The sequence below is a fragment of the Lates calcarifer genome, linkage group LG5 (assembly GCF_001640805.2).
Source record: "Lates calcarifer isolate ASB-BC8 linkage group LG5, TLL_Latcal_v3, whole genome shotgun sequence".
Classification (NCBI taxonomy): Eukaryota; Metazoa; Chordata; class Actinopteri; family Centropomidae; genus Lates; species Lates calcarifer.
This window is the reverse complement of record NC_066837.1, coordinates 9030594-9046021: the sequence shown is the minus strand read 5'-3', so window position 1 is coordinate 9046021 and position 15428 is coordinate 9030594. Positions and strand designations below refer to the sequence as shown.

Sequence of the window (15428 nt, the reverse complement as noted above, 5' to 3'; positions counted from 1 at the left end):
TTTGATGGAAAAAAAAGGAGGAAAAAAGCAGAGGTATAGTCATTCAAGATTTGTCATGACAAGAATGTTTTCTGTTTAACACCTCTGAAAAAAACACCTCTGTGCTTTTGTGACAGATTTTGCAACATTCCAGTGGCAACTTCTAAAGAATTGAAAATACAAAAGATAGGCAGAGGCCTGGTTTAAATTTATTTGCTGCACACTACATTTTGGAATGAATACAATGGCAGAAGATGGCTTGTAAAACCCAGGGACACTTTATTTGCAACACAAGAAAAACAGATTCTGCAAAAAAGTAAATGTACTTTAAATATTTACAGCTCTTGTAGACAAAATAAATCCTAAACACATCCTCTGTAATTTAATTCTCCTGTCTTTAGACTTTTTCCTTTTCTCTCCAAACAAGAATACAACGAAAGGGACAATGTAGAGGAAAAAGAGTACAGGCATTTGATTCCAAACCATCTGTTTAAACCATATAAATTAGATCACTGGCGACAGATGTGTTCAGTGTTGATTCCTTTCCATCATCAACTTGGAGTTCTCAGTTTTCATGCAAACAGGTGTCCCAAAAAGTCTGGCTTGCTAAGTTGTGTTTATTGCAGAACCCCTCTCACCCCTCACAGCCACTAATGGACGGTTCAGTCTCTTCTCTGGTTGCACCAAAGCAACATATCTGCTGATAAAGTCCATCTGTTGCAGCAAAATCACTAATATCTGTCCTTATTTACAGCCCGCCACAGGTCTTTGATACAAATCTGTGTGCATTTTAACATCTGTGCAGAACAGAAACTAGAAATGTAGAGACCAGGTATGGAGGCTTCAAACTCTTAAGCTCTTATTTTTTCCCTTATTGTGTTCACAGGCTATAACAGACTGACAATCAGTCCATGTAGTCAAAGTCCTCCGGGATCCCAAAGGCTTTATTAATGCGGCTGTCGTCGAAGGCAAACTTCTTCTTTGTCCATGACTTGATGGCAAAAATATTATCTGAAAACAGAAATAAATATCTCTGATGTGAGGATATCTTTTTGGTATACCAAAACCCAGTAATCAATCTAATACAGTTTAGTTTATGATATAAAATGAGTTTCTTTTGAATTGAGAAGTGATTCATAAGACAAGCTGAAAACTGAAATCTGTCAACTGTCTAAAGAGTAAATCAAACAGCTTCCTGTAGACTAATGCCTGTCTTATCAGGAGGCTTAAGTCAATAAACTCTGAATCATGCTACTGGTATTGCCTTTTCCCTGAGTCTTGCGGGATCACTGTGCTTCAATACTGATGAAACAATATGCAGCAAAAGTGCAAGTGATTACCTGTGTTGGGGCTTGTATGTGAGTATGTGTCTTTTCGTGGGTGTGTCTCAGTGTGACAAGGCTACAGTTTAAAGCTACGCAGCATAATTTTCAAAAAAGAAGGTCTTGAGCTGTTGCAGCCACAGGCAATTCAGCACGTTAAGCAGGATTGTTACTTGCCTGCGGGGGTCTGTTGTGGCCTGCTAGATAAGGTAACGTAAGTGCTCTGCTGCACTGAAATAACACCAGCTGCAAAGCAACAATACCAGTGCACGTATGTTTTGTGTACACAGAAAAGGCACACAGAGATAGAGCCACCTCTTCCATCTATCCAAGAAATATATTATCAACTGCTGTGTTGATTTTCCCGCAATTGGTGAGCACAATGTGGAATTTAGAAATTTAGGAATTTGTTGACAATGTAAGAGCAGCCAACATAATGCTGGTGGTTGTAACATAACAGATGAACATTACCGTTTGTAATAAAACAAAAAAAAAGTTTCTCAAAAAGCAGACAGTGCAGACAGTGCCGTGAGGAAACATTTTTTATGGTCAATGCCACCTAAGGCGTGTTCGTTCAGTAGTGTCCACCGCAGATGAGGGAAGTACAAGTCATGGCAGAGTTGGGTATGACTCAGTTTCTTAAAATTAGTATAATTGTATGGAAGTAAAACGCAAATGTGCCAGCTTGAACTGACAGCGTGACTCTGTTGACCAGTAACAGGAAAAGTTGACCTGAGGAGTCAAAACACCACAGGCCTGGCTGGTTACCATGATCCCCAGAGGTCAGCTGTCTCCAAGGTTACCACTCAGGTCAACTAACGCACACACAGACCCTAAGTGCTGACCACCAGGAGATGACATGTTGGACACAAAGGATCCTTACAGTCCACACTTTTGAGATGATTTTGAGTGCTTTAAAGAGAAATTACCATCCATCCATGGTTTTCTTTATCATTTACATGTAAAATTGAATATAAAACTGAATATGCTGAAAATTGTCCATCACAATTCCCTAAAGCACAAGGTGATGTTATCAAATGTCTTCTTTTGTCTGTACAACAGCAAACTTAAAGTATTCAATTTACTGTAATGTAAGACAAGGAAAACTAGCCAATTCTCACATTTGAAAATCACTTAAATTATTAATTGATCATTAAGAATAGTTGCAGATTATTTAACTGATTAATCAACTGATTGTTTCAGTTTGATTCCAAACTTATTAAATGTATATGCATTTAATAGATAAGATGGCTTACCTGTCCACCTGGAAACAGCTTCTTTTGCAACAACATTTGACTTTCCTGCAAAACACAATTTACAATCAATATATGCATTATACATAATATCTGCAACGTGTGGTGGTTCTTTCATTTTATCAGGAAAATGTAACTCTATTCTCTCCAGTCAGTTTTGCAGTATTGCTCAAAACAAGCCATCATCACATCTCTGTGATGAAAACGTACACTTTCAGGACAAATCTATTTCAAAAGATTGCCACTAAAAATTCACTGTATAAAGACTATGAAAAGTAAAGTGTCATATTACAGGTGATAGAAATAGACATTACTGTGCATTTTGTGTTGTACATCCATACAGTATGAATAATTAACTGAGTTTTGTCTCTATGGTAATCCATATTTATAGGCAAGACTCCACACATACTGTGTGTATGGAAAATAGGCCAAACAAATAAAAGCTTAACATGAAAGCTCAATTAAAGTCTGTCATCCTCAGAGCAGAAAATGTTTTCTGTAACTAATGTTACACAAAACACTGAACGCTAGACAAAAAATAAATAAATAAAATACTGGCAAAACAAACATAAAAGGCCTGCAGCAAACAATAACTGTTAGGGAGGAAAGTTTGGTCAGTGATGTGATGGTTGGATGGCAGCAGCTATACTGTATGAAAAAGCGGTATAGTATTAAATTGAAGTGGACAGTTTAGCCTCTACTTCCCCTGCAGCTGTAGCTGGAGAGGATCCATTTAGAAACCTGAAATGGAGCTGAACAATGTGCTCTAACTCGACAGCTCTCTATTTCTGAGAGATATATTTAGCAATCTATAAAACTGAATCCTAAACAACAGCAGGTTACATGATTTGGTTGCTATGCACCTGGAATAATCTCTTTGCCTTTTAGCAGTATTTAAGAATAACCTTTTACTGATGTCATGGTAACTATCCACAGACACTGATGTAGCTGCTGTACCAGTGGGACTGGGCTACGGCTGCTGAAAATTCAGCCAAAATATCTGGTATAGTTGTCACAGTTGGTGTTAAGTAGTTACATGAGCCTACAGGGGAAACGCTCTCCACACCATCTCTACAGTTATTTCAGCATTTATTAATAATGCTACAGTGAAAAAAATCACAAAAATAAACAGCAGCTGCAAGTGGGAAGGACTGAATTGAATAATATCTGACTCATCAACCTAAAGTTGTTGTTATTTAACATTTAAACCACAATGTTAAATAACAACTACTTAAGGTCCATGAGTCAGAAGTTATCCATTTCAGTCCCTCACCAATTTGGATGGCAACACAACTAAAGGGTACAAACATCTCAACCACCACCAAACAGACCCTAGCAGCTATCATGGAAAAATGAGATTTGACTTTTGTTTACCTGCTCAATTTATTTCTTCTTCTTTTTAAAAAATAATTACTTTATTTGCTGGGAAAATGCTCAGTGATCAACAAAAAGAAGAAACCACAGTTAACCTGTTGTTCTTTGTAGTTTATATTTTCCCTTCAACGTGGTTCGAAATTTCTGAGAGCATGTTCAAACTTTTAAACTCTGATTTGTTTACACACATGCGTCATACCTGCATGCACATAGCTCTGATTTCTATGAGATTCTTTTGTCATTTGTTGTTTTACCTCACCTATTACCACAGCAGCTTACTGGTATCTATGGGTGTGGCTACAATTGTTAAACATTTTGACCTGACAAATCTATGTAAATCAAAACACTGTCTGTCCATTCTGTCACCAGCACATAGGCTAGTACTGTCAGTGGTAATTACAGTGAGCATGACAGTGCTTTTAACTGTACTTTGGGTCCAATCTAATAAAAAAAGCAATACTTATACACCTAGACCAATCCACAAATGTATTTACATTTTGGTTTCAGTTGGATTTGCGAAAAAAATCTGGTGGGTTTTTTTTAATCCCAATACCTAATATGCTGTTGTAGCAACGGCTTACTTGTATCTATGGGTGTGGAAACCCCAATCAAACACGCTCAGGGCCAACAACATCTCCAATACACAATAATTAGTACATTATTAATGGTAGTGTGGGTCGGGTTTCATGTGAACAGAGATGAATTTAAGGAAGTAAGTCACGCTAGGGCGAGCCTACTTGATTCTTGAAAGACCCTTCACTATTGACTGGAACAGCTTTTAGAAAGCAGAGTATGTATTCAACAATTGCAAGTGTGTTTTTTAACTTTATTATGGTGAGTAATTTTGATTCATTGTCTCACAATCCTTTAAAAAATCCTTAAAATAAAAGGGAAAAATGTCTAAAATATATGTGTAATGATATTGTTGCAGCAGTAATGATATTGTTGCTTTAAAGATGCTCTCAGAACCAATGAGTATTAACATCTGCATGAACATAAGCAGGAACAGGTCTGAACCCATTCTGCAAGTCTAACCCCCTGCAGCCAGTAGACATAACATAATGTCATACACTCTCTGCATAGCTGCACAAAGCTCTCAGGATATAATTCAAGTTTCACTGGAGGGAGATGGTTATCAGCTAACAAAGCTGTGTGTGTGCATGCAGTGTGTGTGTATGTGGTATAGTTCAAAAAGAAGAAAATAAGACCTGCAGGCAAGTGGAGACAGTGATGAATGTGAAAACAAAGCACAAAAGACTGAAAGTAAGAGAAAGCTTCTCCTTTCTCTATATCATTAACTATTGCAGCTTCACCTGTCTAATCTACATCATATACGGTAACTTTCAACTTCCACAATACAAGTACAAGCTGATGCTGGGGTCAGGGGGTTGAAAGTTCTGCCATAGCCTCAGCTTTCAGTGAGAGGGGCCAGATCTAGAAAGAGCTGGGGAATCTACTTTCACCAGATCAACACAAATCACTGCCACAAATTCAGTTCACACAAATGTCAGCTAACAAACAGGACAGGCCCTGGATTCCACATATTTCCCCTGGGTACAAAGATAAACAATATCCAAATTTCATTTTGAAACAACACCATACGATCATTTGACAATTAAAATTTTAGCCTTATTTGACTTAAATGTTTTAATTCTATTTACATCAGCCAGTTTGTAATATTTATTACACTCTGTTCAGATAGCTGTTTAAAAAAACCCTGTACTCTCCTGGCGATGGGACTGGGACTTCAGCAGCTGTTGCAATGATTACGTTTGGCAAAGTTTCTGCAGAGGGACCAACTATGCTCATGAAGTTATTTCTCTGGGAAACCCTAAAAATGTTAAAGGTTATGGTGGAATTTACTTTAACTTACTTTGGCAGTAAACTACCTTTGCTAACTTTACTGTATTATCTACTATCTAGAGAATATTTAGAATGTACACTATAACTGCATGAAAACATTATTAGATTTCTGTTGCATTTACGATGCCATTTCTTCTTCTCTGGTTGACTTTAGCTCTGCTGGGAGTTAAAGTCACATCCAATTTGCATTTAAATTCAAATTAAGAACCTTTTTGGCTAAAGAGTAACCCACATGCCTCCTGATATGAATGAGAAATGTGACCTTAATTATGTTTTCAGTATATACTATATCAAATACTCAATATACTGGACATTCATCCTAAACAAGACCTCAGGCTGCATTTGATTTAGTGGCCTGTGATCTAGATGACTGAGTCTTCAACTAATGATTATTTTTTACAATTACCCTGCCTATTATTATATTGATTAATGACAATTTCTTAAACCACACACTGACGTATTTAAATGTTATATATTTATTTTGTTACAGAAAAAATGGTTTGTCTTTTTTGTCATTTAACTGATTAATTGACTGATTATTTCTACTTTAATGTAGTAATACTCAGAATTAAGGTTAATTATAGCAATTCTGAATGTAGTCTTCATCTCTTAGGCCTCACCCTTAAGCCACTTTTTAGAAATTTTGAATAATTTCTTCAAAATTCGTCATTTGCGCTACAGGTACAGTAGTCAGGAATTATCTGTTCGACATACCTGCTGAGTGGACTGTCAGCAGACAAGACAATATTGTCACATTGGAGTGGAAAAAACCAGCAGAACTACGTGCAGACTAACTGCATGCCTGGTGTAACATTGGGAGGTGCAGGTAAACGGACCAGATATTTTTATGACACCACACGTCACATGTGTCCATAGAGTAACACACCCCCTTTAGTACAGGTCAGCTGTAACATGAACACAAAGCAACACAGGATTTTTGTAATACCACTAACAGCTGTGTATGTAGCGTGGCCATACCATAAAAGAGCCAGTAAGTAAGTCATGCCTGGTGGCCTTGTCTTTGTGTTATAAAAGACTTTTAACCCTCATCTCTCTGAGCTCAGAGGTTACAAGGTTATGAGGTTCATTTAGATTGCAATTAAAACTGACACGCGAGTGTTAAGACCGGATAGAAGATTTGTCTGTTTGAAGGCAGGAAGGCTCAGCATGTTCACACTTGGTGTCTTGTCAACATGCAAGCAGTTTGTGGTTTAACTGAGATAGTTCAAAACTGACATAAGAAGGCATAAGGCAAGTGACCACTTGATATAATTTCTCACTTCCTCCTGTCACATGCAATTTTAGCCCTGAGAAACTGTGACTCTGCTGCTTAACAAACAAAGTGCAGGTTTTGTTTTCAGCCATACATTTAGAGAAGAGGTCTGTTTTGGCCTCAAAATCTTGTCCTGAGTTGTTTGTATTTGAGAGGATTGTTGTGCTTTACGCACATTATACATATTACTGACTAGTGTTCATGTGGTTATGTGGCCTCTGCTGAACTTAACATAAAGCTTCTGTATGTACCTATTTTCTAATACTCTTTAAAATAGCTCATAAACATATGTGGAGAGGCGCTGTCTGTGACCCAGGCTCAACAGCTGTACAGAGATAACTGCCATCTAACCAATCAGAGAAAGACAAAGTCAGGGATGGGAGCTCATGGCTGTCAATCATTACATGAACCACACTTCTGGTCTACCACCCCTCTCCCACTGAGCTTTTGAGCTTGTGCAGCAGTAGTGACAGATATCTGCATCAGCTGAGACAGCAAACATGATGGGGATGTAGGTGAAGGGCTGGGCAGAGCAGGTAGAGGGAGGGGTGGGAGCAGCACAGGGGTTTGCTTTCAAGTCTATTGCTAGTGCTAGTTTGATTTCCAGTATTTGCATATTTTAGCTTTAAGCAACTGGATCCAGGTATCTCTTTAATGCATTTGGATGCATTCACACCTTTTTTAGAGCCACCTGAACATCCAAAATAGCGTTCAGTGAAATGTGTGAGGAGGGATGTAAAATATGTTCTGCCACATCCTGCTTATGTTTTTTTTAATAGCACTATGAGTAGGTGCTTTTGATTGGTGGCCAAGTTCACTGCAGCTCTGTTTACTGGTGGTTTTTCTGGATATCTTTTCCTTTAATGTATCCATCTCTGTGATGAATGATTGATGAGCTGAACAGCTTTTAAAAAGGGTGAAAAATGTTAACATCTGCCAGCAGCACCGAGGTCTTATTTTTGTCAGTTTATGAGAGGCTACACTGAAAAAAAAATCCAGCTTATAATACAGAACTCTGTTTATTATCCAGTGTGAAAGCACTTATTCATGGTGGCTTTAGTCAAACAGAAGCTCCTCAAATGCTTTGCATCTTGGATGGTGCCCAACTCAGTCCCTCATTTTAATAAGAGCTCCTCACTGGCTGCAAATAACACCATCTGCCTCCATGAGCCACCTGATGTTAGACTCCACTGCTCCATCTTATTCTTCAATGAGTCCAGTTTTAAGCTTTCTGCTGCAGTGGCTAAACACACCAAGTAAAAGTGACTTTAAGAATTATCACCTGGCTTGTCATAACCTCACACACTCATGTTGTACAGCAAGATTTAATATCTGGGGACAAACAAGAGGTGACTGAACCGACCAGTCACCAAAACACCAAATAAGTACATGTTCAACACTCTCAAACCTCCATTGTTCTCAGTGTGACATGACATGCTTCATACACATACAGTGACCAGAAAAATATAAAGCTCTTTGTAATGTTGTGCAATCAGTACAAAAAATATCACTCTACTGAAGAGTAGAGATAAAAGAGATATAATCCAGTCGAATACGATTCCATATAACACCATGACCTCAACATTTGGACATTTCATTTCAACATTACTTTACTGGCTTTTGTGACATTTTACAGGGGTCTGGATTTCTCTGGTCATTGACTGCAGGGTGACTTAATTGATGCTGAAGCATCAAAAAGTGACTTTATGATAAAGCAGCTTGTGTCTGTACTCACTCATCTCTTCAACGACTTCTGGGTCACATTCTCTGTACTTCTCCAACTCGGCCTGCAGCCAAGTTCGCTCCTCTCTCAGAGCCTGCAGCTCCTGCAGCAGGGAGCTTCTCTCCTTCTGCACACACAGACACAGATTCATTTTTGTGAGATTTATTCTAATCTAATAATTAATAGTAATAGTAATTTAGTCTAATTAACACGTATCATTCTTTTCATTTTATTCATTTAAGAAGACAGACATTTCCATATAAGGTGGGGAAGCACATGAAAATCCTCTTACTGTATCTTGACGTCCTACTTTTGCCTGTTCAACCGCTTTCTGTAGAGACGCTTTCCGCTGTTTTGCCTCAGAAATCTTTAAAGTAAAACAATGTTACATCAGGTCAAAATATGACATCGAACTGTGTCCAAAGTAAAATGTTTTTAATAACTTCTATGGTCAAATTATAAGGCAGAGGGGGCATTATAACAGGGTAGATCATAGAGCTAAAAATACAGATAAACAAATTTTGACACTTTTGACAAACAAATGCACCTCACTCCTCGTTTTCTGATTTTGGAGATTGCAAAGAGATTGATCAAAATGTTTCACATCGATTGAAAAGTCTAAAATTGAGCACACTGTTAGTTGTTCTTGATTTATGAATGTGATATTTCCCAGACGCTGCAGCAGACGTCATCAGTCATACTGTTATTGGATTTAACAGATAAAAATAAAACCATGTATTCTGACAAATAAATGAATTTACTGAAGCAAATAAACACTGACAAAGACACATCAGACCAAAAAGTTTTGAAATAGCATCAGTCAAAAAAAAAGAAAAAAAAGTGCATAATACTATTTCATATTTACAGATTGAGTGTAACAGACAAATATTTTATATTTACTGAGGAATTTGCCACAGTTTCACTGTACCCTGCCACAAAACCAATACTAAATTCAATCTTGCTGCTCATGACATTGTTACATGAACAAACAAGTAGCGGTAATTACAGTGCTGTTAAAGCATGCTTTGTAATTAATCTGGCAGAAATGGAAGGAGCTATGTTGTAGTATGTTTGTAAATTACACCCCAACCAATCCCTCATTTTTCACTTTTTTGTCATAACATTGAGCATACACATTTACACTGCTGTCTTAAATAGATGATAGCACTCACAGTCACACTCAGTCAACAGTCATTCTAATCGCCAAATGCTGTGGTATCCCAACAGCTATATATTGTTATGCTTGTGCTGCAACCAAATGCCATTATTCAGAGACAGATTGCAGCTTTGTAACATGTAACTTCTGTCCTAAATATCTGGTGGCCAACACTCTCTGTGGAGTCACCACCCTCACACCATCTGTCTGCCATGCACCAGGGGAGGGAAATGGGTCATCACAGACGACGAAGACAAATTCAAAGATGAGCGCTTTAACTTTCTGTGACGACAGAGCTCTCGCAAAAACCGCCACCAAATATGATTTTGTTTTTTTCTGGTTTATTTTGAATGTAAACACGTAATTAAAACATCTGTGTATTACTCAGAGGAACTTGCCCGTAACCAGGTGCTCATTTGTGTCTTCTTCCCATTTTTCTTTTCTCTCTCAATTACCAGAAGAGCTCTCTAAGCTGTGCTCATCATTTACTCTAAAATACACTCAGCAGTGTGGCTTTAACGCAGAGGAAAAAAAAGCTTCCCTTTATAAAATATTGGCAATTTGGAGTGAAAATCAGGAAATCAGCATGTATACCATATGTAGCACCATTTTATTCTACATTGCACGTATTAGTTATATCAACACATACATGTATTTACTTGCAACTGTCTTTATATATACTGACATTATGAATAGATAAATAGATACAGATAGATAGGATGAATGGGAAATTGATTGTACACATTTTTTAATGTCACCTCTCTATTTTCTTTAATCTCTTATTTTTTAAAATGCATTTCATTCAAATCACACAGCAAGTTGGTTTTTGAAACTGGTACAAACTGCATTCACCACAGCTCTGTACACTTATGAAGATTTATCTCTTTGTTGTATACACTGTGTTGTCCTGCTTTAATAAGGTTTTATTTAGTAACACCTGCAGATTTTGAGATACAAAAAACTGAGGGGGCCTCACTTGTTTTTTCAGCTCCTCCAGTTTGTGGTTGCGAGCGTTCAGGGCCTTGCTGGGGAAGGCCCAGTAGTAGTTGGATGTACCCACTCTTTCACAGTCCACCATGTTGTCATCCACCAGGCTCTGCAGCACTTCCTTTACAGTCATGGGAGCTTAAAGCAGCAGCACAGAGAGAGAGAAAGAGAGAGAGAGAGGAAAGAACACCATTCACATGTAAGGATCCACAATCCTTGATTTTCCATCATTACATTGTGTTCCCAGCCGAGTTGCTGATTTGATTTGTGAACGACAAGGACTTATGGTGAAGTTACTGTCAGTACAAGCTGAGAAGACTTTGAACTTACTGGGCAATACAAACTGTACCTGATGTTAGCAGAATGCAATATCATACCTAAGGATTCAAAAAATACACATCAGCATCAGGTCTCATTTTTATGTACCTCTGGCAACGTTCACCACTCAAATGTTCGGAAAGCTAAACCCACACATCTGTAGCCTATCTGGCCGTTTCATACTTATCTGAGAGAACACTGCATGAGAGGATGTAATAGAGTGGAGTTGCATCTTGAACAGTGTCAGTGGTGAAATGTGATACTCCCACGCATTTGCTCAGCCGGTCCAGTGTGAAACTGAAAGAGCTTATCTGCTATGTTAAGCGGCTGAGCTTTGCTGAGTCCTGAGAGGATGTTGAACAGCAGCAAAAATAAAAACGAGGAATGAAAATGAAAAACATTCTGGATGGATTGACTGAACTCTGTATGTGCTTAACTCTCAAACTACCTTTTCCAATACTTTGTTTCTTATTTGTTGATGCAATTCAAATAACTTTCTGCCCCTTTTAAAACTATTCCGCCTCTCTTTTTCTATATTTAGCTGACATCATTCCCTCTGCTGCTTTTCACACATTTTCTTCTGTTCTACAGGAAAAGGTGCCCACAATGCAGATCTCTTGTTGCCCCTTCCCCCAATCTCTCAGTAACTAGATTATGCCCAAGTATGGGGGTCAGAAACATGTGCTTTTAATCACGGCAAAAAGATCCAGTTTCACCAGATTTATGTTTTGTCCACTTTAAAACAAAATCCCTCCTCACTTCCCCCAAACACACACAACATGGTCCTGCTCCTCTGCGGGACCAAGCACTTTAAAAGTTTGTATTTTTAAACATTTTCCCTTGACGCTCATAATGTAGGACTCCATGTTGACATTGAGGGAATATGTTTTATTTAAAAACCAAAAGCTTTCAGCAGCACTCTGCACTATGAGATTACTGCTATTGATAGGTCTGGTTCTGCTTATACAGACCAAATGCAGTTAAGATGGTAAGAGCTAGTCCTCGTTGCCATGGTAACTCTGCAAGCATGTCACCGCAATGTTTTTTAAGAATGCATGAGGGTGCAATGTCTGTTGACAAAGACGGTATGGCAATGGTGAGCAAATGGCGGTCTGTGGGGCCAAATCTGGACCTCCAACAAATACTTTTGGGGTCGCCAAAGGAAAGCTGAAGTTTTACCTTAATAATTTGCATTAAAACAGTTGCATAATTTCTCACCAATCTATTGTTGGTGGTAATGTAAATACATCACTGTTCACTCTGTGTTGATACCATGTCATTTACATTTCATGTCATGTAATGCAACAGAGAGCATACAGTTGTATATACAAGTCCATTTTTTGCCAAGTCAGCCTTGACATAAGATGTTGTAAATGCTGTTGTTTGCCCTCAGCGCCTGAAGTGCAGTGCAACAAGAAATAGCTGTGACAAAAATAAACTTGAGAAGTGTTCACTGTTGACTATCTCTCAAAGATCTGCAGAATGACTGGGCGGTAGAAAAACTGCAATAAAAAACCTAAAAAGCATGGTATGCTTAAGAGAATGATATGAAGTCAGTGTAATAGATGGGTGGCAATGCAAGTGCAAACAACGGCAAAAAAAAAAAAAAAAAGAAACTATGAAAATATGAGATATGAGAATAATCAATCTCAAACATTTTAGTGCATCAGAGTTTGTGCAGGTTTCACCAAGTTTAACTTAGCAAGTTTTAAAGTATTTAAGTATTTAAAGTGTTAAAGATATAAACGAAAACCATTATAGATGGTGCCACCTTTAATTCTTTGCACACATTATCCAATTAACATTACTAAATTACTAGAGCAAGATAGAAGCAAATATCTATGACCTTTGTAAATGACATTCAAGACTTTTTAATACCTTTAAATGGCTTTTTAAGGAGACTTTTCATGGCCCTGTTTCCCCTAAGAAATCACACTGTTTATCAATACTCACCTATGCCCTTTTGCTTGGGGGCGATCTTCTCAATGTCTTTCAGCTGAAACACATCTTTCTAGAAAGGTGGTGAGAAAATGTGTTATAAGAAAAGTCATTTTTAATCAAGGAACTATTTAACAGTTAACTAAGTCTGTATCAGTGCTGAAGTGTTTACTTTATTTAGATTTTCTGGAAATTAATGACTTAGCACTGGAAGGAGTATTATATTAAAACTTATATTACATTACAGGTATTGTATTACCATTTCTAAAAAAAATGGGCTGTAGCTATTTCAAGTTTTCAAAAATTAATAACGCTTCAAAATGTGTCTGATAGGACTTTGCTAACCCTGATTTAGTTATGAAAAGTGTGTGTGTGGTTGTGTGTGTACACAATATGTATGTGTATCAGAGAGAAAAAAACACAAAGTAATGTATTTCCTCTAAGAGTGACCTTAAAGCAGGTTTTGAAAATCACTACATCAAAGCTGCAGTTTCACACAAGTATCTAGTCTTTACTGATTCATTTAGCCTGCATGTTAGCTTTTGTCTCATTCACAAAAAGTAGGTAGCATAAATCAATATTAGCAACATTACATCAAAACTCTGCTCTTGCAAATGGTGTTGAAGAAAATAATAACATAACAATACTGATCAGCAGTCACATCATAAACAAAAAAGGGTTTATGGAGGTCTAATATTATATTGTTATGTTCCTGTTATGTGTGTGTTGGAAAACTCACAGATTCAAAGAAAATCTCCATCATGCGAGTTCTCTTCTCCTCCAAACTCAGTCCTTTCTTCTTTGACTGTAAAATAAAGTTTAGTGGGACTTTCAAATCGCAAGTTTATGTATGAAGGACTGATCTCTGTCAATGAACTCCTACTATTTAACATCTAACAAAGAACAAGACACATATCAACAGTTCATAGCATTGTCGTGTAGGCTAGTGATTTCAATGCTGCATATAAAGTACATCTATGGTTCTATCATAAACTGTGTAAAAAATGTTTTTAAAATGTCTGTACTTATTGACTCTGTGTCAGTGTTGTTGTAATACAGGTTCCAGCCACCAGCGGCAGCACAACAGCCATTCAAAAAAATGTAAGAACACGCCATCTTGGATTTCATCTATATTCCTATGTTGCGGGTGACTTGACGTCACCAACGTCCTAACAGATTAAACCGGGTTTTTATTGATTTATAATCGCCTGACATCAACCGCTTTACCCCCCGTTAGCTTACATGACAAATGTACCCTCTCTGCACTGTGTCAGTAATTCCATTGGTCCCTCGTCAATGAATTTAATGAGCAAGTGCTGCATAAAAATTAGTGTCCAAGTCAAGTAGTAATACAGGACTGACAATGAAGTTAGTAACTGCCCTAGATTATGGCTAATAACGTTACTGGTTCAGTGGCACGTAAATTGATAGCAACGTCACGTCCTTACATTACCGTTAGTTCAACTCTTAGTTGACACTATCTCGTACACACACTGTCGGTCGTGTTTAGGGTGCATCAGATAACAAGTAAAGATGAACATCTACTCACCATTTTGCAATATCGGCTACACCAGCAATATCCACAGACGTTAAAAAATTAACGATTTTTGAGATGTAAAGCGGCGGTTTCCTTCATATGTACATAATCCAAACAAGGTAAACGTCAGATATGCAGGACTGAATTTTCCCGCGGAAGGCAGTGATGGCCTTCAGGGCTCCTCGTAAAGTCCACTTACGCATCAAAAATTGAAAAAGAAAATACGCATCAAAAATGTATTATATTTCAGTGGGTTTTAGTTTATTGACACTGTTAAACTATTACGTAATGTTACCGTTATTTGTTAATTTTTTCTTTCTCAACAACCAGTTTTGGTTAGTGCAATGCGACATAAAACACCGAGGATGCCAAGAAAGAAAGAAATGAACAGTGATCTATTAATAAGGAGAGAAAAACAGGGCTTTTGATGGTATTGTTGATGGCTTTGATTCGGCTTGTATATGTCCCGCTATACGTCCCATTTTAGGTAATTTACTGTCTTGTTCGCTTCAGTCATGATTATTTCCGATTGTTCAAGAAGGCAACATTCCTTTAAAAGGGGAGGGGCGATGTTGTCCGATTTCACCTCATGATTTTCGGACGCCCCCTGCTGTATGATAAAATACACAACTGAGACATTGAACAAGAAGAGTCTGTATGATTTCTAAAGGTCTGCTGACTGTACAGAGACCCAGTTATGTAAAA

General features: G+C 37.7%; 1 protein-coding gene across 1 annotated transcript; it reads right to left on the bottom strand.

Annotated features, from left to right (window-relative positions):
• Window positions 1–234: 234 nt before the first annotated feature.
• mnd1 (meiotic nuclear divisions 1 homolog (S. cerevisiae)) lies at window positions 235–15024 on the bottom strand. Its single transcript, XM_018703243.2, has 8 exons — window positions 14736–15024; window positions 13926–13991; window positions 13202–13259; window positions 10920–11068; window positions 9080–9154; window positions 8800–8914; window positions 2558–2602; window positions 235–990 (listed from the first exon to the last, which is right to left on the bottom strand). Exons 1-8 carry the CDS (start codon window positions 14736–14738, stop codon window positions 884–886), a joined length of 618 nt encoding a protein of 205 aa, XP_018558759.1. The 5' UTR covers window positions 14739–15024; the 3' UTR covers window positions 235–883.
• Window positions 15025–15428: the final 404 nt, after the last annotated feature.